The sequence below is a fragment of the Acomys russatus genome, chromosome 14 (assembly GCF_903995435.1).
Source record: "Acomys russatus chromosome 14, mAcoRus1.1, whole genome shotgun sequence".
NCBI lineage: Eukaryota > Metazoa > Chordata > Mammalia > Rodentia > Muridae > Acomys > Acomys russatus.
Window position 1 is genome coordinate 10857740 of NC_067150.1, and position 24655 is coordinate 10882394.

The 24655-nt window shown below is 40.9% G+C and overlaps 2 protein-coding genes and 10 non-coding genes across 13 annotated transcripts in view; 9 read left to right on the forward strand and 3 right to left on the reverse strand.

The window, feature by feature from the left end:
• The window catches only part of Taf1d (TATA-box binding protein associated factor, RNA polymerase I subunit D), a 5176-nt gene extending 3447 nt beyond the window's left edge, over nucleotides 1–1729 (forward strand). For both annotated transcript variants that reach the window (XM_051155931.1, XM_051155930.1), the window contains exons 4-6: nucleotides 70–245; nucleotides 581–632; nucleotides 1306–1729. In XM_051155931.1, the coding sequence (XP_051011888.1) occupies nucleotides 70–245; nucleotides 581–632; nucleotides 1306–1485 (408 nt within the window). In that variant the 3' untranslated portion in view covers nucleotides 1486–1729. The remainder of the gene's footprint in view (nucleotides 1–69; nucleotides 246–580; nucleotides 633–1305) is intronic.
• Nucleotides 1730–2053: 324 nt separating this feature from the next.
• On the forward strand, nucleotides 2054–2185 carry LOC127198823 (small nucleolar RNA SNORA40). The gene has a single exon (XR_007831866.1). It is a non-coding gene; the product is annotated as a small nucleolar RNA SNORA40 (small nucleolar RNA).
• A 629-nt stretch (nucleotides 2186–2814) lies between these two features.
• LOC127198797 (small nucleolar RNA SNORA18) lies at nucleotides 2815–2946 on the forward strand. The gene has a single exon (XR_007831845.1). It is a non-coding gene; the product is annotated as a small nucleolar RNA SNORA18 (small nucleolar RNA).
• A 142-nt stretch (nucleotides 2947–3088) lies between these two features.
• On the forward strand, nucleotides 3089–3160 carry LOC127198828 (small nucleolar RNA SNORD5). The gene has a single exon (XR_007831869.1). It is a non-coding gene; the product is annotated as a small nucleolar RNA SNORD5 (small nucleolar RNA).
• Nucleotides 3161–3812: 652 nt separating this feature from the next.
• On the forward strand, nucleotides 3813–3949 carry LOC127198791 (small nucleolar RNA SNORA8). Its single transcript, XR_007831839.1, has one exon. It is a non-coding gene; the product is annotated as a small nucleolar RNA SNORA8 (small nucleolar RNA).
• A 245-nt stretch (nucleotides 3950–4194) lies between these two features.
• Nucleotides 4195–4329, forward strand: LOC127198795 (small nucleolar RNA SNORA1). Its single transcript, XR_007831843.1, has one exon. It is a non-coding gene; the product is annotated as a small nucleolar RNA SNORA1 (small nucleolar RNA).
• Nucleotides 4330–4521: 192 nt separating this feature from the next.
• LOC127198789 (small nucleolar RNA Z40) lies at nucleotides 4522–4594 on the forward strand. Its single transcript, XR_007831837.1, has one exon. It is a non-coding gene; the product is annotated as a small nucleolar RNA Z40 (small nucleolar RNA).
• Nucleotides 4595–4844: 250 nt separating this feature from the next.
• Nucleotides 4845–4968, forward strand: LOC127198796 (small nucleolar RNA SNORA32). The gene has a single exon (XR_007831844.1). It is a non-coding gene; the product is annotated as a small nucleolar RNA SNORA32 (small nucleolar RNA).
• Nucleotides 4969–5094: 126 nt separating this feature from the next.
• Nucleotides 5095–5223, forward strand: LOC127198794 (small nucleolar RNA SNORA25). Its single transcript, XR_007831842.1, has one exon. It is a non-coding gene; the product is annotated as a small nucleolar RNA SNORA25 (small nucleolar RNA).
• Nucleotides 5224–5538: 315 nt separating this feature from the next.
• Nucleotides 5539–24655, reverse strand: part of Cep295 (centrosomal protein 295) — a 36765-nt gene continuing 17648 nt past the window's right edge. Inside the window, exons 10-27 of the mRNA XM_051156773.1 lie at nucleotides 22820–23041; nucleotides 19908–20000; nucleotides 19678–19781; nucleotides 19218–19358; nucleotides 18945–19042; nucleotides 14889–18171; nucleotides 13716–13875; nucleotides 13453–13596; nucleotides 12757–12909; nucleotides 11632–11738; nucleotides 11046–11148; nucleotides 9434–9579; nucleotides 7713–7872; nucleotides 6684–7312; nucleotides 6244–6381; nucleotides 6031–6118; nucleotides 5809–5946; nucleotides 5539–5555 (exon numbers count right to left, since the gene is read on the reverse strand). Of these exons, the coding sequence (XP_051012730.1) occupies nucleotides 5539–5555; nucleotides 5809–5946; nucleotides 6031–6118; nucleotides 6244–6381; nucleotides 6684–7312; nucleotides 7713–7872; nucleotides 9434–9579; nucleotides 11046–11148; nucleotides 11632–11738; nucleotides 12757–12909; nucleotides 13453–13596; nucleotides 13716–13875; nucleotides 14889–18171; nucleotides 18945–19042; nucleotides 19218–19358; nucleotides 19678–19781; nucleotides 19908–20000; nucleotides 22820–23041 (5924 nt within the window). The remainder of the gene's footprint in view (nucleotides 5556–5808; nucleotides 5947–6030; nucleotides 6119–6243; nucleotides 6382–6683; nucleotides 7313–7712; nucleotides 7873–9433; nucleotides 9580–11045; nucleotides 11149–11631; nucleotides 11739–12756; nucleotides 12910–13452; nucleotides 13597–13715; nucleotides 13876–14888; nucleotides 18172–18944; nucleotides 19043–19217; nucleotides 19359–19677; nucleotides 19782–19907; nucleotides 20001–22819; nucleotides 23042–24655) is intronic.
• LOC127198799 (small nucleolar RNA U2-30) lies at nucleotides 11234–11304 on the reverse strand. The gene has a single exon (XR_007831847.1). It is a non-coding gene; the product is annotated as a small nucleolar RNA U2-30 (small nucleolar RNA).
• LOC127198800 (small nucleolar RNA U2-19) lies at nucleotides 11450–11529 on the reverse strand. Its single transcript, XR_007831848.1, has one exon. It is a non-coding gene; the product is annotated as a small nucleolar RNA U2-19 (small nucleolar RNA).

The window sequence follows — 24655 nt, forward strand, 5'->3', positions numbered from 1 at the left end:
GTACAATTTCAAGCTTGATTATATTTGATGCTTTTAATATTTAAGGTGATTGTGTGTTCTGATTTGCAGCAAGCTGTTGCAAGAGGGTTTTTTCACCATATTGAAAAACTCAAGTATGAGTACCACCTTACAGAATGCTTGAAGCAAATGCATGCTGGGGAAGACTTAGAAAAGGAAGACCTTGACAGCCGTAGATACAAGTATATGGATGATGATGGTCCTCTTTCTCCTATTGAAGAGCCATTGTAAGTTGGACTTTGAAGGGTAATTTGTTCATGGGGTTTGTTATTTTTTAAAGCTAATATCTTACTCCAGATTTAACTTTTTAAAGACAAGGTCTCACTACTGCTTAGTATTTCTGGATTTGAACTCAAGACTTACTTGCCTCTATCTCCCAGGTGCTGAGATTAAAAATGTGCATGCTATTAAATACTTAAATAGTAATAGCTTCCAGTTTAATCTGAGTTATATGCACAGGACATGAGTTTTGGGAGGATATTTTATACTACAGGTTTTAGTAGTATCAGAAACGAGTGAAGAAAATGAGATAAGACTTGTGACATTTTATTTAATGTTACAGAACAGAAGATGAGGCAACAAATCCTGAATCTGAATGTGATATCAAATTGGTCGTAAGTGGCTGATTTTTATTCCCATTTATAGAATGTAGATGTTGAATGCTGTTATTTTCTTAGATTCCATGTTCAGAAAAAAGCTTAATGTGGGAAACTAAAAAAGAATGAAACTACATTTAGAACATTTGATACTGAGATTTTTCTTGTTTGTTTGGCTGCTCTTCCTCTTAGCCTCAAGTGTTGGGGTTCAAAGCCTTGGCTATGCCTTACGGTTACATAGAACTTATAACAAAGTAGCATACTGCTATCAACCAGCTTTGCATTTGTGTGTAGTATGTGATCCTGCATGTAGGTATGGGCACACGTTTATGGAGGGCAGAGATCAGTGTTTTGTCTCCATTTCATGAGACAAAAATAGACCACAGACCAGTGGATTAACCTGCCAGCATGGAAGAGGGTGTAGATCCCTTGGAACTGAGTAATGCATACACATGGTGGTGGGTCCTTAAAATTGAATCTTAACCACTGAGCCATCTCCAGCTCCCAGTAAAATACTTTGTGATGAACATTCAGCCAGTGTGCTGTGCTCTTCGATAATGGACATTCAGCTAATGTGCTGTGCTCTCAGACTGTCAGATGAGAAGATGGTGCAGGCGTAATGAGGAGGAGATGGAGCACTCACCTACCTGTCAGTTTGTTTTATTTTGTTTTGTTTTTCTGTTACATGCAGGAAGGCAGCTGCTTCATAATAAGCTCAGAATTCCCAAGGAAGAGAAATTTAGAACAAGAGAAGAGTAAGAAAGAATCCACATTCTCTAAAAAAGCCCAGTTCAAAGATACCGCACAACACGGAAGGACCTGGAAAGGAGATGAACATGTGAATACCAAAGAAGGTAAAGAACACAAGTGATTGTGTATGCCAACTAGATGAAGAAACAGATAAGGCCCTGAAGAATCCAGTCTGGGAGCAAGGCTAAAACTGCTGGGGAAAGCTAATAATAAATACTTAGTACTTTTTCAGTGCTTGATTTCTAAGAGACCTTATAAGGTTTCCTGTAGCATTAAAGCAAGTGTGATTCTGAGTCTGGAAAGAGCATGCTAAGAAAGTCCCGCACATGGCTAGTTTCAGGAACTTCAGCCTCTTTAGTGCTTGGCCCCCAAAAACTTAGGGAAGAATTATATCTGGCTTCCCTACATGCATATGTGTGTACCCAAGGTCAGAAGGCATCAGGGCCCTTAGAACTAGAGTTCACAAGATTTTTAATTCACCAGCCATTGTGGAGGTGTTGGGAGCTGAATAATCCTGCAGGAGCACTCTTGTCCTCACACAGCTTCTTGATGCTACTACCTGTGTGCAGGCTCCCAGTTAGGTGTGTAGGTCTTGAGTAGCCCATCTTCCCCGAAGATGCTTTGAATGTTGCCACTCTTCATACTGTATAAAGCTGGATTTATGCCAGATATGTATGATATGGTTTAGTAGCACTTGTATGTATGTGTTTTTGTTCAGCTGGTGGACAAAGGCAGTTTAGACAGGTGCAAAAATAAATCCTCTTTTGCAACCCAGAACTCATTGTTCAGTATGAGTTTTGATACATACAAGAAGGGATATAAGACAGCACACGTATTACATTGATGAGGTTGATTCTTGCAATTTATGCTTTATCCCGCTGAGACAATATGTTAGATGAATATTCTGCTTTTAAAGGTTTCTCTGGATTCTGAAGTCAGAATTGGAAAATACTGATGAATGGATCCTTGCTTCAGTGTTGTAAGTAGCATGTTGACATTTTCACACTTTTCATCTTAAAGGAGTTGTGTTAAATTCTTTGACTCAAACATTTTATGCTGATGCCAAGTTTGAGAAACTCTTAGGGCATATTTAGAATCAATAATTTTGCACTTAGGGAGGTAGGTTTAGCAGAATAAGCACTGAAGGCTGTAAGGCCTCATATCCAGAAGTTAAAATATTTCCTAAAAGGGGCTGGAGAGATGGCTCAGTGGGGAAGAACACTGACTATTCATAACGAGGTCCTGAGTTCAATTCCCAGTAACATAAATCACAAATACAATAAGGTTTTAAAATGAGGTAACTAAAATTGGTAGTTTTTATCAGCTTATATACTGATATTCAAAATAGCTTGTTAAAGAAACCTTTACCATGTGGTAAATGAGTATTTGATCTGTAGATGTCCATATAAAAGTTGGCTGGAGAGCATCACAATTCTCAGAATGATTGGTTTTTGAGGTCTATCCCGATGGGGCTTCCCTGGTAGCCACACATCGTTGGAAACGCCTCATAGAGTAACTTGTGGTTTCCTTGACTCACAGGACTATTTATTAGATCTGTGTGGAAAGGAACTACATACAAGACAGCTAACAAACTATGAAACCTTAACGTCAGTCTTGGGTGTATTTTTCTTCAGGTGCTGGCATCTCCTTCACAAAGATGAGTATTCTGAGTGTTGGGTGAGTTTTGGTGGCACTGTATAATCTTGGGAAACAATACAGTTACAGTTCAGATGATGAATTAAATTGTTCAACTGCTGAATGATACAGACATGAACTAAAACTTAATTCTGACAGAACTGGCTACAGCTGTTAAATCCGTTACTTAGACTGTAGTTTTATGCTGTCGTACTTTTATGTTAAGTCTTATGTACTATTTTCTAGGAATGAATATGAGCAGATTCTTCAGAATTGTTGGTAAGTAAAACTAAATTGCTTTTAAAAATTACAAATCTGTCTTAAGCTCCAGGTGTGATGTGGTCTAAGTTCTCAGCAAAAGCATTTGCTATGTGTGTATAAACTAGAGAAACCTTTGTAATTTGTGCCCATATTCAAATGGCAGATCAGAATGACTGGAAATGCTGTACAGTAAAGGGTCTTATTCTAGTGTGCTTGTCCCACACCTATAAGAAGATCCACGTTTGAGGCCAGTCTGGGAAACAGGGAAACTTGGAAGTTAACGTACTTGGCTGTGTAGACAGCTCAGAGGATAGGTACTACAGTTCAGAACCCTAGCTGGCAGGCAGGCAGATAAGACAGCCAAGCGATCAGGGGAAGGCACCCAACATCAACACATGTGTTCATGTAATCTACTTGTTTGATTCAGAATGAGACGGAACTCTTGAATGCCCTGCCTAAAAGCCCATCCAGCCCCCTTAGCAATGGATGTTAGTTATCATTAAAAAAAAATTCACTTCATTAGGAGCACAGCAGTGACACCGTTATAGAAACTGCACTGCATGGTATCTGCACTCAGCAGTTCTTTCCTTCTGGGTGTTCAAAAGACAGTGCGATAGAAATTCACTATCTGGCATCGTTGGTTGCTTTGCTTTGTGCATGTTAAACCTGGTATTTCTAATGATACAGTTTATTTTATAATGTATAAATTTGTGGACGTGGGTCCCCTTAGAGGTCAGAGTGACTGGTAAGTTTGATCTCTGTGGTCTTTAAGTTTGGTGGCAAGTGTTGGTAGCCTGCTGAATGCACCGCTCCTTTTCTTCTAAGGTGTTAACAAATGAAGCCTGCTGTAAAATGGTAAGCCATTGTTTCTGTTTCTTTTTACTGCCCTTATATAAGTAGATGCATAATGTATGAGATTCGGGAACTTTTACTGAGCCTCATTCTACGTAAGAATGGACACTGTTGGTCAATGTGTCCAGAACTGGTCAATGTGGCTAAATTAAGACACAGGTCATGCTTCCATCACAGTAGCTATATTACAGTGGTGACAATGAGACCTGTAACATTTGCCTACTTACTACACTCTTGAATGTGAGCACATATTAATTTAGTCATTTCACAGTTCTTTCTATGATCAATCTTTTAGGTTCCTAAATTGAAGAAATCATCTGAAATCTTCTGGTAAGATGCTAATTTTTTAAAAGTACAGCATTATAGTTCACTGCTGGGGTTGAAAGACACTACCAACGATACTGGTCCATGATGTTGTGATGATGGGCAAAATGTTCAACTGCTCTGAATGGGCTGAATGAAAGTAGCTTTTCTGAACATCTTTCCTGGGTAGTGTTCAGATTCTGCATATGCAGACCTGGGGACCCCTTCAACCATTAGGGCTTATGCATGTGAGCAAGATGGGCTTTTGTGTGTGTAGCCCATGTGGGTATGAATTAGCACTTTTAAAACTAATCTTATTATCCACAGGCTGAGAACCTTGAAGTTGCCATAGCTATATTTAAACCAAAGAATAAATAAAGGCAAGTAATAGTCATTACTTCTTTTTATAAGTCACAGTACTTTTTATAATGGTCATTACCAAGGCTTTTAGAATGCAGTTTCTCATTTGCTGTGGACATGACCATAAAAAAATTCCCGTTAGGTTTTCTATGTGCTACTTTGCTAGCATTAAGTTAACCTGTTGGGGACATTTTATTGCTGATGAGCAAAATCTTTTTCCATCAGCTGATTATTCCCATGGTTTTCTTGTGCAGGGCTGGAAAAAAAAAAAGCACACTGGGCCATTTTTCAGGTATGTATGGTAGGAGACAGGTAGTGAAGGTCATTTCAAAGAGGGCTTGTTGGACTGTAAAACCAAAAGCTCTTAACGCTGTGACCACAGATTGATGTTCTCCACAGAGCAGAACAGGCACTTGATAGTGCTGTGTTTTTCTGAGAAGATACATGCATTTTCCTGAATCACAAGTTCTGAAAGTTAACTTACAGCATTTTCTCTTTTAGGGCTGTTTTCAGAAATCCTGAATGTGAACACATGTGACCTGGATGGACAGTAAAAGAAAGGACTCTTCCTTAAATAAAAATTTATTGACTTTACAATAAATATGTCTAGTTTTTAAAAGAAAAGAAAACACTTTACAGTTTGTAGGAAGTCCGCATATATATTTTTGGCTCGAAGTTTTCTCTGGGAATGAAAATTAATGTTTGCTTCAGTTTGTACCTGCACTCTTGCTTTGCTTTTCTTGTCTTTGCTGTCTCGTCTCAGCTAACTGCCTATGTAGTCTGTAAGAGAAGCACGTAGGATTAAGTGGGGCCAAATGGGCAAATACTAAAAGCTACTGGGCGGCAACAAATACCTTAGTGCTTTCTGGTGTATGCGGGCTTGGGCAGCTTTTCTCTCTTCAGGAAGAGATACTCTGCTCACACCCTTCAGGCGGCTTAAGGATGAACCTGAGAAGCAGTGAATAAAGGGGCCATCAGTTTCTTTTTAAGTCATAACAAAGTCTTTTTGATCTCTTATTTTAAGCAAACATACCTGTAGGTATTTTCTCTTTAGCTATTTTGGCTTGAAGGAGCCGAGTTTTATTCCGCAATTCTCTTTGTCTCTGGTAGGATCGCTCCATAAATGTCCTTTTTCTTTTCATAAATGCATCTTGTAAACTACCTGGTATGGCTGTAAGTTTTAGAGGAAAATTATTCATAAATGTCCTCACTTTACACTACTGGTTGTGTGTAGGCGCTAATAAAAGGGGCTTACCTGAAGGTGCCGCTGTGGACTGTTCTACACAACGCTCTGACACAGCTCCATAGCCAGAAGTTTCAGTCGGAGGCAGAAATGTACTTGCCTAATTCCAAGAAAGTCACTTGGCTTTGTGTACAGGAAGGCTTTCCTAACCCACTCCCCAGTTTAGTGAAAGTCAGGATTCTACTTCTAGCCATAGAGGCTGTATCACAGGGCTAAGATATTCACCTGGAAAGGGCTCTGTGCGTCATTGTCTTTCTCTTCAAGGGTTAAGTTTGCAAGATCGGTTTCTGTGACGCTGATGTCACTGGCGCTTACTAGAGTAAGGTCTGGTTCTTCCATTATACCATAGCCAGATTCTGTTTCCTGTGCAGCAATCCAAAGCAAAGACCCTGTCACATAATGCTGGTGCATGGGAGCAATGATTATGAGGTTTGCCCTAAATGCAGAAAGATCTATATTCACAGGGCTGGCAAGGTCTCAATTTACGTACTAGGCTGGCTTTGAACTGTGCGACAGCAACAGGCCAATCTTGGCCATCTCTACCATTTCAGTGAAGTTCCAAGCCAAGCTGCTAAGTTTGGAACTAAGCAGCCTCTGTACAAGCTGAGCTAAACTTGGGTTTTCAAATTTGCTACAGTGCTGCTCTCTAAGACACTCCTACTTACCCAGACTGGAATAGGGCTCCGAAATGAGTAAGACGTAGGATTCACGATGTGTTCTGTTGGTGCTAGCTGAGATCCCTTCCCCAGAACTTTTGTAGCTTCAGTTTCAGTTATGCTCTGAGTGGCCTTTTCATTTTGAATGTTCAATGAGTCAGGCCCCTGATTTTCATTTTGAATGTTCAATGAGTCAGACCCCTGAATTGAAGTTTCCGTCTCCACTGTTCCTACATACAACTTAGAGTCAATTCCTTCTACATTTTCATCTTCAATGAGTCTTTGGCTTTGTGACATCACAACTGCTTTTCTTGACAGTTCTTCAAACCCCAGCGTTTCTTTGTTTTCTAGTTGCTTTACTGAGCACTCACTAGAGGTAGAACCACGTGGAGTGCTGTGCTGCAGGTGTAACTGATCAAATACCCCAGATGAACTGCAGGCTGAACTCAAGTTTTCTGTCAAAGCCTGGAAATAGGCTTTTTTCTTGCTCTGTAATATTTCAGTCTGCTCAGAATAGTTGTGGCTTTCCATACTTTGGGAAGTGCCTTTTGCTTCAATGCTATAGATACTTGGCAGATCAGCATGTTGGCTTTCCTGTGATAATTCTGGTAGAAGCTGCTGAAATGACTCTTCAGATCCTGCATTTAGAAAATGTACAAAGTCAGCATAAGCACTGGATAGTAGTCACATTTTAAGTAAACTGCAAGTAGGTTTTATGACCTACATTTTTAGAAGGAAAAGTACAACGAATGAGCTGTATTCTAAATTCCATGGTTATTGGACACTAAGGATATTGCCATTAAGAGTTCTGAACTTAGAATTCAATGGGTATGTGTATGCATGCAAAATTCTACAATACAGGACTACACAAAGTCTGGTGGGGGGACTTCCATCGTGTGAGACTCAGGTCAAGTATATATTACATGATTTAAAGAAAGGAATAGAACTGTGATGGAGAAAACCAAAGGGGACAGATTTGAGAGGTGATACGTAGACCCAAATGCCAAAGAATCTTCAAGTTAACTTAGTCACACATACCCTCAAGAGCAAAAGTCTGAGCTGCGGCATGAGCCAAGTTAACATCAAGTTGCTGGTTTAGCCTTGAGTTAGGAGACTGCAAGCCGGTCCTCAGTGCTGTAAAGCAAATTGTGCTTGTGGATGATGCCTTAACATGTTTTTCAGAGGGAAGTTCTGAGCTCTGTTGAGAACAAATAAAAAAGGCTGAAATACATATTCTATATTACCAGTCAAATCAACTATTTTTCCTTAATTATTTCACAGTCATGGTCCATCCTGAACCAGGTACCCTCTTAGTAGCTTTTGGTCTCCATTCCTGAAAGATGAACTAGCAGCCTGCACCCTGCTCAGAAAGCTGTAGTTGCTGAGATAATTAACTAACGCTTGCTCTGGGGAGAGGGACCGTGACATAGCCAAAGGGAGTGAAGCAAGTTTCTCACAGCATCAAATTTTTAAAAGTAACTGGCATACCTTTGATTTGGCTTTTAAGCCTGCTAGCAGTATTAATAAATTGATCTACTTATAGTTTGGATTGAGCCTGTGGTTTTTTGTCTTTCCCTACCACCCAGTGGTCTTAGAAACACTGTGCAAGTATATCCTTGCTCCTTAGTGCTGGAAAATGAACACAAGGACTTATGCTCTAGTCTTAGAGCCACAAACCTGTGAAAAGGATTTAAAATAGATAACTGAAAATTTTTTTTCTGACAAATAGAAATCACATAGAATAGCTATTCGAAATGTTAGTCTGAACCAAAAAGTCAGTCTGCAGGGTTGGTGACTTAGCATACAAAGGCCAACTGTAGCCCAGTCCCATAGTATAAGAAGACTGTCCTTTGACCTTGATATACATGCCATAACTCAGGCTAACGCATACATGTGGTGCACACACAATAAAAGTAAAAAGTCACCAGGCTACAGAATAATGAAGTTATTCTGACCGACTGGAGGAAGACACTTTTAAATTCCATTAAATCATATTTGCCTATTTTAAGTATGTTAAACAGATAAGATTGGTTTATATGAGTAAGAAGTAAACCAAAACTACAGAAGAATTCTTAGCATTTATGGCTAGAAATGAGGCATCTAGCTGCCTCCATCAGCTTCCAACTTCTTGGATTTTAAATGTGCACGACCTGTTTCAACATCAGAAAAACTTGGAAAATCAGGATGTGTGTGTCTGTGTATACACTAAGTTGTCTAAAAAGACAAGATTCTATTAGGGGTCTGTGTGCTAGGGGGAAATGCATAGTTTTTAAGGGATGCAATCTATATTTAGTGTATTAGTATTTAAAACAGTAAAATATACCAAAACTGATCCAAATGAAATGAGTAAATATGCACATGTATATTAGCATTTTATTAGTTTCTTGCATTATGTACAGAAGTTTAGTCATTCCCATCCCTTTCTCCTCCCACTGAGCCCGTCTTACAACAAGCCCCACTCCTACTTTCATGTCCTTTGTGTATATGTATGGATGAGTGACCACTGACTTTAACTAGGGTTGCTTGGAAGGTTATTTGTTGGAGCAAGGGCATCTGAAGAAAATGACATCCTTTTCTATGATTCTAATAGCCTGCCAACTTTTCTACAAAAGAAGATTCAGGCTGGACATGGTGGTGCACATCTATAATCCTAGCACACAGGAGGGTCAGGCTGAGTCAGCAATATATCAAGTTTCAACTTGAACTAGAAAAAGAAAACAAAACACCTGTCCATCAATACTCACTGCAATCAACTTTACCTGGTAAAAGTCTCTGTTGTCTTGAGAAATCCCAGAAGATGATGACAAGTCAAAATCTAGATGTGGTTCTAAGGGTTTAAAGAGCTGACGATGCAAGTGTGGAAATAAGTGTTCCAATTCTGGAAAGTCAAGGTCCACAGCTGGAACTTTAAGAAGAAAAAATAAGCTATATTTAAAAACCAGCAGTGAAGCCTGGGAACAAGTGCTAAGAACGTAATCATTAGAGCGTTTATACATTTCTAATACATCAGGATTACTTTTAGTTGCACAAGATGCATTCAAAATAAGCCCCATCATGACTGTTCCCCAGGTGGAAGAAATGGAATTTTCTAGTGACCAAAGGTTATAAGGAATGGCAAGCCACCTAAGGCTATGTGGGGAAGCTTTAGCTCTATGAGCTCTTAGCTGACTTCATGATTAATGATTTAAAGAGAATGCTCATTGTCTTCCTGTTGCTGGGGCCCACATAGTGTTATTTGTGTGTACTATCTTACTTAATTTCAGCATCTTTTATGGAAGAGGAAAGTGGTAAATTAACTTCTCTATGGTCCCTGCCTTAATGGTAGTGGATAAAGAGCTGTCCTTATTAATTTTCTCGTTAGGCTCTTCAAGCCTTTTAATTAAAAAAATAGTAACATTCATTCATTTATGTGTGTGTGTGCATGCCATGGTATATATGCCACAATGCTTGTATGTAGATCAGAGATAATCTCTAAAAGTTAGTTCTTTCCTTCCACCATGTGGGTTCTGGGAACTGAATTTAGTCAGGTAGGTAGCAAGTACCTTTGATACCAAGACATCTCACTGGTTCATTTATACTTTTCAGTTAAGAGTGCTCCCAGATGTCCTGTCTCCTAAATGCCCTCAATATTACTGGTGGCATAAATGACATACACACCATAAAAAATATGAAGCATAAAAAATACTTAAAACTAAAAAGGATGAAAGGCGAAGAGTTTTAAAAAGTTAATATGTTCTTTTAAAGTAATGTTACCCTGGAAATCTCTTTTTTCAGGTATCAATTTTGCTTCACTTATATCCTTGTCTATGATTTGCTGAACATGCATGTGATCGGATCCGCTTTCTTCCTTTGTAAACAATGGAGACTCATGAGCACCTAAGGAGTGCTGCTGCTGATAAATAACTTGTGTTGAAGGAACTGCACAACTAAAAGGATTGGTATCTTCTTGTTTACTGATAGATTCTTGTTCTTGATGCTCTGTCTGTTCTGAAAATGACTCTGAAATTGAGTGTAATGAAAACATTTAATTAACATTTATAACAGTAATTTAATGTCTGGATACCTCCTCACAAATATAATGTCATAGTAATATAGTAATATTAATATATATCTGTAGAATATATATTTGTAGATTTGTAGAACCAAGACATCTTTTCATTTTTACTAAATGGGAAAATGTGCCAGAGTACACATGAGAGTTTTGTCATTTTTAGAAATATTACACTGTAAGGTATTCTGTTCGACAATGATGCTTTCCTGTGTGGACTCAAGATGGCTTTCCCCGCAAACATCCCCCGGGGTGGTATTTCTCTATTACCATATTGCAGTTCAGCCACTGCTGCTCCTTCAAAAACAAATGTTTGATAGTACCTGGATCTGTGAGGCTCAAATCTGTGATTTCATAACTTAAGAAGCTTCCAGTAGAAACAGTTACTGAAGATAATAGCTCCTGAGAATTCTCTTGTGTTTCAGCCTAAAATTTCAAAGGTAAGTATTAGATCATGATCATAAAGCATCTAGAAAACCCACAAACCACCAACATTGCCAGTTGTCAATTCTGAGCTCAGGTCAAGTGTAGAAACCTTCATAGTGACAAAACTCAGTACTTAAAACCTTTTCATCATTGCTCAGAAATGATTGCACATACACGTGCGCGCACACACACACACACACACGCACACACGCACACACGCACGTACGCACGCACGCACACACACACCATTCTTTCACCATACCCAGACCCTAATTATTTTAAGCTGTTTTGTAGTTTTGCTTCTCAGAACTACAGAGATCATGCACCAAGCAGACCAAAAGGTCTTCTGATGCTCAGATTTGGCTATTTTCATCATTGATCCACTTCAGTAGATCTCAGAGAACAGACTTTTAAGTTTTAAACAAACTAAGCAGAAATGCAAAACCAAACTGCTTAATAAACTGTAACTGTAGTATTACTGACCTTGTCATCTGGCTTCATAACTGGACCCAAGTATGTATACACTTCTTCTTCTGAGACAGCATGACTCAGTATTGCATGATTCTCAACATCAGATTCCTTAACGTTAACTAAAATGTGGATTGGAGGGTTCAAATTAGGGGCAGGGGAAATTAAGACAAAGTAAGTGTTAGCACCAGAGGGTGTCATTGCCCGCATTTCTACACCTTGTTTTTATATTTTGCCTCTTAAAGTTGCCTTACCTCAGGCCAAAGGAAAAAAGATCAGTTTATTTACTATAATACTCAGTAACAAAATACTACTTAAAGAAAAAGAATGTAGTTGTCATTGCTAGTCCAGTGGTAAAATTCTTTTAAAATATTTAAATATCAACTATAAAATTGGGAGAGTCTGAAACATATCAAAACATTTAAAATGATACTGTCCTGTACTTTTGTTAAAGCAGATGTTGGCGTCACCCTGGATGAACCTCCCACAGAAGTCTCTCATGTTCTGTGATGCTTTAGCTACAGCTCATACATCAATCACCCGTGTTTCAGCCACGCTAAAATAAAAAGAAACCCTAGAGAGATAATGACTTAAAAAACAAGTCACAACAAATAAAGTGGTATCGGAGCTCTGCTTTGCGGGCCAGCAAGCAATATTGCAGCCGTGAATCTATATGGAGCCATAAACTTAAAAGCAAGGACATTCACTTTGGTTGCCTTTGGGTGATGGAACCACCTGACTTAAAATAATGCTTACAGCAGCATGAAGCATTCTCTTTTCAGAAGACGGTGTCTCCTGTATTCACAACGTGGCCTGCAGGGTTGCTAACTCATCAGAGCCTCTACACTCCTCCTAATGGTACTCAATGAGACAGTTTAACAGTAAAAAGAGTTCCTAGCACGTGGGAGAAAGAGGCAGAAGGATCACCATGAGTTCCAGGGCAGCCTGGTCCATACATATCCCAGCCTCACCATCATGACTGTTAATGACTGCAAAAATCAGGAGAGCATGGATGTACTTAAAATAATCGGATTACCTACTATTACCAAAACTAATTACCACTATTGCATAGAACCTAATACCCGCCCTTTGTCCTTATGTCCTTGTGTATCACACTTCCACTTCCAACATATCCCTTACCTGTTTCATCACTGTCATGGCTTCTGCTGTTCTCTTGGGCAGGTGGTTGGTGACAACCAAATGGATCCCTTGCCAGTAGGCTCCCCAGAAAACTCTGTTCTCTGCTTACTGAGACCCTTAATGGGTCTCGGTCTTGATAGAAATCTGATTTCCCTGGGTAGAAAAAACAAAAGCAAAAAAACTGACCCATTAAATTTCCAGTTGCTAAAAGGAAAATGGCCACTAATTTTTAGATACATTTATTTTATTACATGTTTGAGTGTTCTGCCTGCCTGTATGAAGTGCAGTGCCCTTGGAGGCCAGAAGAGGGCAATAAATCTTATGGATCTGGAATTAAAATAATTGTGTGCTGGGAACTGAGCATGGGTTGTCTTAAGGAACAATAAATGTTCAACCTCTGACCCACCTCTCTAGTGCATAAATGGCCACTTTTGGTGGTGGTGGTGTGTGGGGGGGTGCATCTTATGGTCTGAAAAATACGTTATGTGTAGAGGTGAGAGAGAGTCAGTTCTCTCCACCTGGGAACCAGAGACTGAACTCCAGCTGTCAGGATTGTACAGTGAGCAGGAAATGCTTTTGACTTGGTAAGCCATCTCTATGGCCCCTTTTACAAGTACTCAAGTACATTTTACTGTTCTATGAAAAGGTAGAAAGCTAGCAAACTAATAAGATGTTGTATTGTATTACACTGTTTACCTGGCATGGAAGTCCGGCCACTTGCTGGTGACTCCACCTCCTGTATAGTACTAAGCTCATGCTGGTTTAAGTCCAAACCACATTTAACTTTGGAGACAGGTGGCTTTGAGGCTCCTCCACTCAGTGCATTGTCCAGACTCTCACCTATTAGGCCAAGGACAGGTTAAGCAAATGAAACTTTGTGAACACACAGCAACTGTTTCTTCAGCCAGCTAGCTGCAGGGATGAGGGCAAAGATCAGAAGACAACAGGGATAATCTTACCACTGTGCTCAGCATGGACATCTGCTAAACGTGGCTGCTCACTACTAGAGCTCCCCTGACCTGAGACTCCCCAGGCAAGGCCTTGGATGTGAGGAAACCACCCTCTGAGCTGTTCTATCTTCTGCATTTTCAAGTCACTCTCACCTGTGGGCTTCCTTGCCTGAAAAAGTGGGTAGGGAAATGAGGATGGTGTGTGTTAAGGAGTCATGTGAAGAATCCATGAGATTTAAGTCTCGCTTCTTAAGTCACCTGCATTACTATAGCAGTTTTCCCTGTGTCTGTAATCCGCCAACCTCATGGGCCCAACAAAGTACTTGGAAAACACCATGAATTTATGATTTCCTTTTGCTAACTCTAAAGTTCCTGTAACTGTTTTTACAGTGGAACATGCTATTCAGGAAAACCTGAACCCATATCCCCAGGTAGAGCTCAGAATAAACAATCTGTATTTTATATTGACAGATCTACTTCCAACAGTGAAGGAGTAAAGGCCCAGTATAAAGTACAACCACATTACAGCCCCACCTGCAAGCTCTAGCTTCCTCTGCATCTGTTGACAGACTAGACCTGAGCATTTCCCTTTGCCTTTTCCCCCATTACTTTTCCTTTACAATTTTAGGACTTTTACATTCTGGACTCAAGTGCCTCCTGAACATCTAGAGGCTGCAGAACTCTGTTTGCACTAAGAAACTTAAGAAGTGGCCTAAAATGGAATAGACCCACTCTAACTAAGCCTGTGTCTGAGCGAGCACAGCAGTCTCCTCAACAACTCAAATGTAAGCGGCATCAGCAGGTCTGGTCTCTATTAGCCTATCACCATACCAGCTATACCACTATGTCATTGGGAAAAAACAGAACACAGATTGATTTATATACAAATGTTAACAAAAACATTAGAGAACAGGATCTGACACACTGTAAGAAAAATTCTGTTAACCAGTCCTCCTTACAATTTTTATCTGGTGTAGTGAGAACCCACTGCAACAAAACTCATAAATGAAGATGGATATTCTTTAATGTTGACTATATTTAAAATGACTCTGTAAGATACATACATTTCTGTTTTAATTTCCACATTCTCAATAAACTAAGGAGAAGGTAGGTTTAGGATTAAAATGGAATTGGGTTTAAGCATCTACTATGTAATGCTGAAGTTTTAAATTTAGAACATACCTGACTGACATTAAAGAAATCTTTCAAAGTCTCTCTGTGTTTCTGGATTTGCTGCTGCAAGGCTGTCTGTGTTTGCACAAGTGATTCTTTTTGGGCTTTTTGCCTAGAGTGTAGAGCTTCTCTTTGTACATTCAGCTGCTTCTGAAGACTCCTGGTGTCTTGCTGAGTTAGGGCAGGCTGGGAAGGACTTAAAAGTCTGTCCTGCAATCTTGGGATCATGGCTTCATTAGAAGGAGCCGCCTCTCCCTCTCTAGATAAATACAACTCACATATGCGCTGAGATTTAGCCTCTGCAAAAGGTAGTGGAATGAATGGCTGATCTATTGTCTTGGACAGAGACAGAGAAGGGAGGAAATGCTCAGGAGAGCCACTTCTGTTCTGGCGGTTTTGTTCGCGTAAAAGCACCTCTTTATCAAACACCGTTTCTATGTCCAACTGCACTGCCTGGTTATCTTGCTGAGGCAGAAGGGGCTGTGGAAAGCCCAGACATTCACTATGGGACCTGGGCATCTCAGTATCATCTTTTTTGGCTGGAAGAGACTGTAGGGTCCCTTCAGAGTTGGCAACGGGCAGTGCTACCTGGGATGGGAATAAAGAGGAGCTAATTTGTTTGGAAGGTACCCTTTGCTCCAATTTATTTAACCTTTGCAGACGCAGTTCCTCTTGTATTTCCTGGCCAGATCTAATGGCTTTCCTTTGCTTATCTAGCTGCTGTTGAAGTGCCTTCAAATCACCATGATGAGGTTGGATGAAACACTCAGCAGACATCTCTTCAAATTTACATGGTCTGGGAAACACCAGCTCTTCCTGGGCTTTCTCGGGAGAATAAAAGGAATTTGTTTGTGCATGAAAGTGTTCTGGCTGTGCAGTTAGAGTATCCTGCTGAGGTAAAGCAGTATGTGATAAACCCAATGCCCTGCCAGGCAAACCCAGCATCTCAGAACAACCCAAAGATACAGCATCATCACTGCGGGTTGAATGCTCTTGTGTTCGTTCAGAGTCAGAACGAGGGAATGAAGCCAGTGAATGCTGTGGTGTCAGGAGAGAAGGTGGGCCGGCCTGCTCTGGGAATACTCGTTCCTTCCTCTCGCTCAGTGTTTCTCTAAGAGCTTCTTGTCTAGAGTGAATGATGGCTTCCCTTTGTGTAGCTAGCTGCTCCTGAAGGGCCTTCAGACTGTTCTGCTGAGGCTGGATAAGTTGGGATATCTTTAAAAGTCTATCCTGCAATTCTGGTAGCTGAAGATGGCTTGATGTGACTTTACTGTCGCTGTCTGTTGAGAGAGGTTGCTGTGTTGTACCAGAGTCAGCAGAAGGCAAGGAAACACAAGATGGCAGTCCTAATGAGGGTATGACGGAAGCAAAGCCTGTCTGTTGAGAATTTTCCCAAGTTTGGAGACTAAACTGAAAGCTCTCTTTGTCTGTGTCTACCCATTCTTGGTGTTCTTGCAAATTATCTTGTAGAGGGAATGTATGTTGTGAAAATCTAACTAGTCTTTCCTGAAATCTTGGAGTCTTAACATGGCTTAAGGGATCTGTACTATCACTCGTGACTGATAGACACTCCTGGGGCCTTTCCCATGTGGCTGCTTGGGATGGAGAAGACAAGGTGCCAGTCTGTTGAGAACAAAGTCCTTTTTCTAGTTCATTTTGTTTGTGTGCAAATTCCTGAATTTCTTTTCTAGCACCAAGTATAAGCCTCTGAATTTGTGCCTGTTCCTTCTCAGATGAATACAGTTCCTGGAATCTCTTCAGCCCAGCCTCTGAAACTGTGTAAGAAACATCTGAATGCTGAGAAGCCACCAAGGAAAGCGACTTTACTGGCCCAGCCTCACTGTCTCGCACACCTCTTTCTCTATGTAGAAGTAAAGCCTCTTGAGAGTCATGTCTAGGCTGTGTAATATCCCTCTGTGTAGCCAGCCGTGCTTGCAGCAACTTTAAACTATTGTGGAGAGGCAGGCTCTGCTGTAGAAAACCTGAAGATCCATCCTGAAAACTTGAGATTTCAGATTGACTTGGGAAAAGCCCTTTCTTGTTTGTAAGTAAAGGCTGTTCCTGGATTTTTCTAGATTGTCTATCAGCCAATGTTAGGGAACTAAATGATTGCTGAGCCACTTGATTGCTGAGCCAAAAAGGCCCAGCCTGTTCAGAACATACAATTTCATCCAGCTTACTCTGCTTATGTGCAAACAAGACCTCCTGGGCTTCCCGCCTAGCCTGAAGATTATCCTTCTCAACATTGATCTGTTCTCGGAGAGATTCTGAATTAGTTTGTCCTGATGATATAGGTTGCGAAAAGCCCCAAAGCCTGTCCACATTGCCTAAGCAAACAGTGGCATCACTTTCTGTTGAAGATGCCTGGATTTTTCCTGATTCAGCTGAGGCAGATGGCAGTGAAGGAAATAAGCTTCCAACCGATGAAGGGAGGAATCCTGGGAGACCAGTGTGCTTTTCCAGCTCTTTCTGTGTGCACAAGAGCAGCTTTTCCTGAGCCTCTTGTCTTGCCTGAAGAACTTCCTTCTGTAGTCTTAACTGTCCTTGGAGAACCTTTAAGTCACCCTGCTGGGCTCTGAGAGTCTCCGAGGATGACAGAGGCTGATCCTGTGTTTGACTGACTATAAACTGGTTTATGGTTGTAAAGGGTTTCTGAATTTTTCCAGATTCAAGTTTAACTGGGAGACTAGTAAAAGAAGGTTCAGGTACCAGTGGAAGAAAAGATGGTTCAGTTGGCTTAGAAGATATATTTTTACTATCCTCTGATGACATTTGTTGGGAATCTAAAGTTTGACAAGTTGTTGCCCTGGTCAGTTTAGACACTTCTCCAGCATCCTGTAATGTTTGTGGCTTATCATAAGACAGAGTCCTTGAAAGTGCATGATAATCTTCAGGGATGAACTTACAGTCTCTCTGATGCATTTCTGTCTGAAAGAATTTCTGTCGATCTTCCAGTGTCTCCACAGACTGCTTAGCTAACATATCTGATGCACTCATTTCTCCTTGTCTCTGTGGAAAGTGAACCTGTCTTGGTAACTGAATATGGCCCTGATCGAACGCAGGGATCTGTGAGGGTTGCACAGGTTGATATTTTTTAGGACTCAGCTTCAGTCTCTGGCTTGGATCCCAATGCTCTGATACAGCAGCAGGCTTTTGGGATTTCTGTGGTGGCCCTGATACAACAGAATCAGGTAGCAGTGATGCGGCTGACAGGGACGGGCATCTTTCTTTTAATATAGCTTGGTATTCAAGTAATCGTCTCCTGGCAGTTTCAACAGACTGCTTATGTAACCTATCAAAAGCAAATATAAAAACAAATACTACTAGTTTGTAATTAAACAAACAAACAAACAAAACAAAACCTCAAACTTTCTAATTTTGTTTTTTTGAAGGCAGGGTTTCTCTATGTAGCCTTGGCTGTCCTAGACTTGCTTTGTAGATCAGGCTGGCCTTGAACTCACAGAGATCCACCTAATTCTGCCTCCCAGAGTGTTGGGATTAGTCACATGCTACCACACTTGGCCAAATTCTCTAATTTTACACATTAAAACCTCTAAGCAGCTGCGTATGGTGGCGCATGCCTTTAATCCCAGCACTTGGGAATTTGAGGCCAGCCTGGTCTATGAAGAGAGTTCCAGGACACCCTGGGCTATTACACAGAGAAACTCTGTCTTGAAAAACCAAAAGCCTAGCCAGGCGTGGTGGCACACGCCTTTAATCCCAGCACTCAGGAGGCAGAGGCAGGCGGATCGCTGTGAGTTCGAGGCCAGCCTGGTCTACAAAGTGAGTCCAGGATGGCCAAGGCTACACAGAGAAACCCTGTCTCGAAAAACCAAAAAAGAAAAACCAAAAGCCAAGCCAAACCAACCAAACAAAAAACCCTGTAAGCAGCAATCTAGGGTTGGTCATATTTACTGCGGAAAAAGTACTAACATTCCCACTACCCTTGAAGAAAACACCATGGCAATTTCTAAGGGAATCCCAATTAGATCTTCATATGCAACAAATAAAAAAATCTCAAAAGTATAGCATACTGTTTCACAGAAGTCACACTTCAGCCCATACCTGTTTTGTTGTAAAAGCTGATGCTGGTAGTTATGAATCATCTGCCTGTGACAGTCTTCATCAGAAATCACAACATGTGACACTGGGGCAGGGCAAACCTGAAAATGAATAGACTGTTTTCTAAAGTGTCAGTTAAATCCAACACTTAACACATACCTTACTAATAAACCCTACCATAGCTACTGGACAGCATACAAACTCAAGAGGAAATCTACCAGGTGGGTAGACCAGAAACAGTGAGCAGTATTTTCTGGCCTCCCAATGCCATCCTACCTCAAGCTGATGAGTTTTCTTTTGTTTCTCTTCTTCTTCCAGTTGAGCCCGGAAACAATCAGTTTCTAATCTTAACTTCTGCTGCTCAATTTGTTCAAGTAATTCCAACTGCTTCTGCTTCTGCTCTTCTATCTCCATTATCTAGGTAGTGAGAACACCATTGTTCTAACAATAGACTCTTAAGAGAAATGTTCACATACACCATGTTAAAAAGAATATATGTCATCACCAGAACGACCCATTATCCATGAAATAAGTAGTTTTAAATCTCCCACTGGTGTTGCCAAGGGGATTATGAGAGAACCAAGAGAGAGTGGAAAGAAGCACACAGCAGAGACAGAGATTTAAGAGGCAAATGCATCCTGTCAGCTGAATGTAAGAAAACACATGGTATCAAAGAATCATAGATTAAGACATGTTATATAGGTCAAACAAAATTATAGCCCCAGGGCCTGCTTACCTGTTTGTGCCTTGCTGCCATTCGAATTCTGACTGCTTCTTCCTGAGGATGAAGCAGTACTGAACTCTGAGCCACAGTTGTGACAGGTGGACACACAGCCATTGCTACAGGAGTCCCCAAACAAAAATCAGCTTCAATAATTCAGAAAGATGACTCCACTACAGTACCCTTTACTATGGCGCAGATGTGAGGAACCAAGCAGGTTTGATTTGAGGGTAAGACAGAAATACCTTGTTCTTCTCCAGCACCAGCTTGGTAGAAAGATGGCTTAACTTCACTACTCAGTGGTCCTGACTCAATCGTCAGCCCATCACTGTCCATGACTGTAAAGACAGCACTGTTATTATGGCAGTGTCAAACCAATAGGAACATGCATTCAGATCTACCATCCTCTCTTGCTCCACATGAAGTGGCCATCCAGCGAGGGCTCAGTCATCTTTTCGCTACACACACTAACCATCCAACCTAAGCCAAATATTACAAGAAAAATCAAAGACTAAAGAGGAGCTAAAGAAGTATCAATGAATTTTTACTAGAATAACTTGATACTAGAGATTTTATGATACAAATCCAATCATATCAGGATGGCCAATTATTCTGCACAGAGCACTCATTCAACCATCTATGACAAGAGGCCTCAGGGAGGTCTGAAGCTTGAAAGCGGGGCAGAAACATCATATAATCACCTCAGAAAAACTTGGAGATTTAAAGCCAGGTACCATGTAAAGAAAATAAAGGCATATTACAGAATAAATAGGACACTAGATTAGTGAGCCATCACTATCCACGCTGATCATATCATCAGTGTGAGGTCTCTGAGAAAGCAATAATGGTAAGGAAGAGGCCAGCTGCAGGGGAAGAACAGGCCTATTCAAACAGCACAGGGTGTGACGGCCTGTGAGGGGAGAGAAAACAGAGAACCCAGACAGACAGACAGACAGACAGACAGACAGACAGACACACACACACACACACACACACACACACACCCCTTAGGTTACACAGGCAAGGGGTGTAGTCACCTGAAACAGAATGAAGCAAGATGAAAGTAGAGAAAGCCTAGTCATGCAGGGCGGTTTCAAAAGCCTGCAATTACAGACTCAGCAGCACAGTTCTTTCCTGTCATCGGGCTTCCAACACTGCGTGCTTTCCACTTGTCTGGCCTCCTGTAGCACTTTCTATAGCTGGGATCCTTTGGGTAGTCGTATGTAAGCTCCCTTCTCACTGAGGTCTTCCCCTAAAGGAAGCCTCCACTCTCATAGCTTTGCGTATCTGACTTCCTGAATTAACTCTCTTGCTTTAAGCCAGTCAACAAAAACTGAGCACTTTTACACACAGGCCTCTGAGAACTGAGCAATGAATAAAATCTTCAGGTTCTCCTCTCACGAATGGGTTAGGTGTGAAGAAAATAAGCAAAATAAACAAGAAAGCAAGTCCATTGCCTGCTGGTAATAGCTATAAAGAAAAAGCAGAGTGAGAGAGACTGAAGAGCTGGCAGCACTGCTGGGAAGGCAGAAGGGTGCCACTCTATATCAAGGGAGCAGAGATAGCCTCACGGAGAAGTCAGCAACTGAAGAGATCAGGAAGGAGGGAAGGGAGCGAGCCACAGAAACATTTACAGGAGAACGTGGCCAAAACACTCAACAACTATTATGTTAGGTGAGTTGTGAGTAAGCCATCTGTGGAACAGGGAAGGAGCCAGCATCTACAGCACAGTGGTTGCAAGACACATGGAAAGGAACAAAGGCAGAGAATATGCGTGTGAAGCCCTGTGAGCAGCAGTCTGATTTCCACTGGGTGAAGCAAGTACTCCCTATGCAGCTTGATGCAGAACACGATGAGCTGACCTGAGTTCTCACAGGGTCACCTGATGAAGAGATTTTAGTGGGAGATGTAAAAGCTGAAGATGGAACCATGATAAGAATATACACCAGAAAACCAATGCAGCTGAAATTAGGATGACTGGTGGTGAGAAATGGTTGGGCTCCGGGGATATTTTAAGTGTGGGGCAATTGAAATTGCTGATGGTTTAGACATAGGCAATGAGACAGGAGAGCCACAATGATATACACTTTCTTCTTTGAACAAATAAATGTATTACCAGGTATAGAACTGTGGGAGATTGTGTGGGGTGAGGACAGCGACAAAAGCAGCAGAAGGTTGGGAAGAATTATCCAGAATTCCATTTGGGGCAATTTGGGATGGTACTAGATCTGAAAGTGAAGACACTAAATAATGAGTTGGGTCCAAGGAGACCAACTTGAGAAACACACGTTAGATGACATCAGTAAATATATAATGTTGTAACGTGTGAGTCAGAGGGGAACTAGGGAGTTTTGAATGATGGAAAACAGAGCTAAGGAGTGGGATCTGAGGGCAATGGCCAGTGGATACAGCAAGGGAAACCACAAAGGGTAAGAACGAGAGAGAGAGCTGTTAGAAGGCCTAGGAAAGGTTGCAGGCCAAGGCTGCTTATTACAGTATTTATAAAATCCAACTGTCTTTTCTCTCAAAAGTTTGGTAGCAAAACATTTCCACACACATATAATTACACCTTCAAACAAAAACAAACCCAAAGATAAGCCTCTGAGAAATACAACTGAAATCAGAGTATAAGGAAACCTTGTTAGTATGATCCTAGTGGCTTCTGGAAATATATTTTAAGACTCATTCCCCAGTTCTTTTTTGTTTTTCAGGACAGGGTTTCTTTGTGTACCCTTGGCTGACCTGGACTCACTCTGTAGAGCAGCAGACTGGCCTCGAACTCACAGCGATCTGCCTACCTCTGCCTGAGTGCTGGGATTACAGGCACCCGGCTTCTCTCTGAATTCTTACAACCATCCACTTTCTGATCCCCTAGAACTGGAGTTATAGAAGAAGGCTATAAGCCACTATGTGGGTGCTGAAAATCAAGTCTTAACCACTGAGCCTTTCCTCCAGCCCGTTTCTTTTGACTTCTACTCTTTGTTTTTCCATGCGTGAGTCAACTACTACCCTTCTTCCCTACTCTCCCACCCCATCCCTCCTGCCAGGATGCAGGTTGAAACTGGGATTTGAAGCTCTACCACTGCTCCAACCCCCAAACTCAGCTGTGAGCATCCTTTTAACAATGTGCCATCGGACAGCCTGCTGGAGAAAGCACCTTGTTCTTGCTCAGAGGCCGCTGTTCTCTCCTCCACGGCAATAGCTGCTGGATCCACGCTTGGTACTTTACTCTCAGTCTCACTGACGCTTGTAGTCATTTCACTTTCGTCCTCAGACACGGATTTAATTGTCCAGAGAGATTTTTGGCTTCGAATCTTATTTAATAATCTTTTAAAAAGAATTCTTGAGGGGATTTGTTGGGTCTTTGTTACCAAAGGCACTAAAAAAGAGAAAGCTTACTTCATTACATGTAGACAAATTGTTCTATCCTCATATTCAGTCACTGCTATGATTATTTAGTTAAAACAGAAGTATAACTTTATTTTCAATATTTAAAGATAGCAGTATATTCAACAATGATAACCAACTTGTCTTAGTTTAACAATCAAGTATAATTTTTTTCAACTTAAATTCAAATATAGAGCATTTCCAATAACATAACACATGCATATTAATTTCCAGCTTAACTTTCAGGAGAATGTTCACTCTGCTTGCTAGGTGATGGTACACTGCTTACCTCCTAATTAGCTTGTGACTAAGGTTAGTGTTTGAGTCATGCACTCTAAGATTTCATGCTTTCTGCTAGGGAATGGCCTAAACAGTGCTTAGCAGCCTACTGCAAACAAACAAACAAACAAACCAATTTTAAACTCTTCAAAGTAAAGCATCTTCTTCCAAATAATTCTTTCTGATACCTATGGTAAATCTGTCTCTCATTGTAAGGAAACCCTTTCATTTATCAAACCATAAACAAGGTATTCCTTCAAGTATTCTTCCAAAGATAGCACAACCTGACTAAGAACAGAACTAAAAATTCTCTACGAGGACCAAACTGTGATGAAAGACACAATGCTTTGGTTTAGTCAAAGAAATGATTAGGAATATCAAAGACATTGAAAACTGGCAATGATGTAATTTTAATCCATATTTAAAGAAAAATTCTAATAGAATTAAAAATGTAGCAACTCCTAGCACTTAGGAGGCAGAGGCAGGTAGATCTCTATAAGCTTGAGGGCAGCCTGGTCTACAAAGCAAGTTCCAGGACAACCAAGGCTACACAGAAAAACCCTGTCGCAAACCTCTCCTCCACCCGCCAAAAAAAAAAAAAAAAAAAAAAAAGAAGAAGAAGAAAAGAATAACTGTAGCAAACAGTTCAGCACACAAAAACTGCACGTGCAGTGAATTTCACAGATGTGTCTAGCAACACTGTCCAGCACCTACAAGGCTCTTTGTCCTTCCTAGTCAATATACCCAAAAGGCAACTTAACTGTATCCTACCTCAAGGCCACACAGCAGTGTTGCCCTGTTCCTTAACTCTACATAAACATGGAGTTATATACTCAGGTAACATTTTCTGCCTGGTTTATTCAGTTAACCATTAACCTGTGACCTACGCATTTTTAAGATTCATTATGCATGCATGCATCCATCCACCCATTTTGTGTGTGAATGTACTAGGGATAGAACTTAGAGCCTTACACATGCTGGGCCAACAAGGTACCACTGAGCTACATCACCAAGTTTTATTTGTAATTATTTCCAATGAGTATTTATTTTAAGGAGGGTAATGGGAATTCCTAGCCTTTTACAGTTGTCTTCAAGAGACACACTACTATATTTTATCTAGGCCAGCACCAAACTCAAGGTCGTCCTGTTGGCTCTGCCTACTGAGCAGCAGGAACTACAGGCTATGCCACAACACCAGCTTCCCAGCTTCTGATGAAAAGCTGGAAGACTGAGCAACATTAACATGGTGTTTCTTTACGTAATTCTCGGCTTCAACTCTGGCTAACTAGAAATAGGAATAAAAATTTCCATTAGAACAACTAAAACT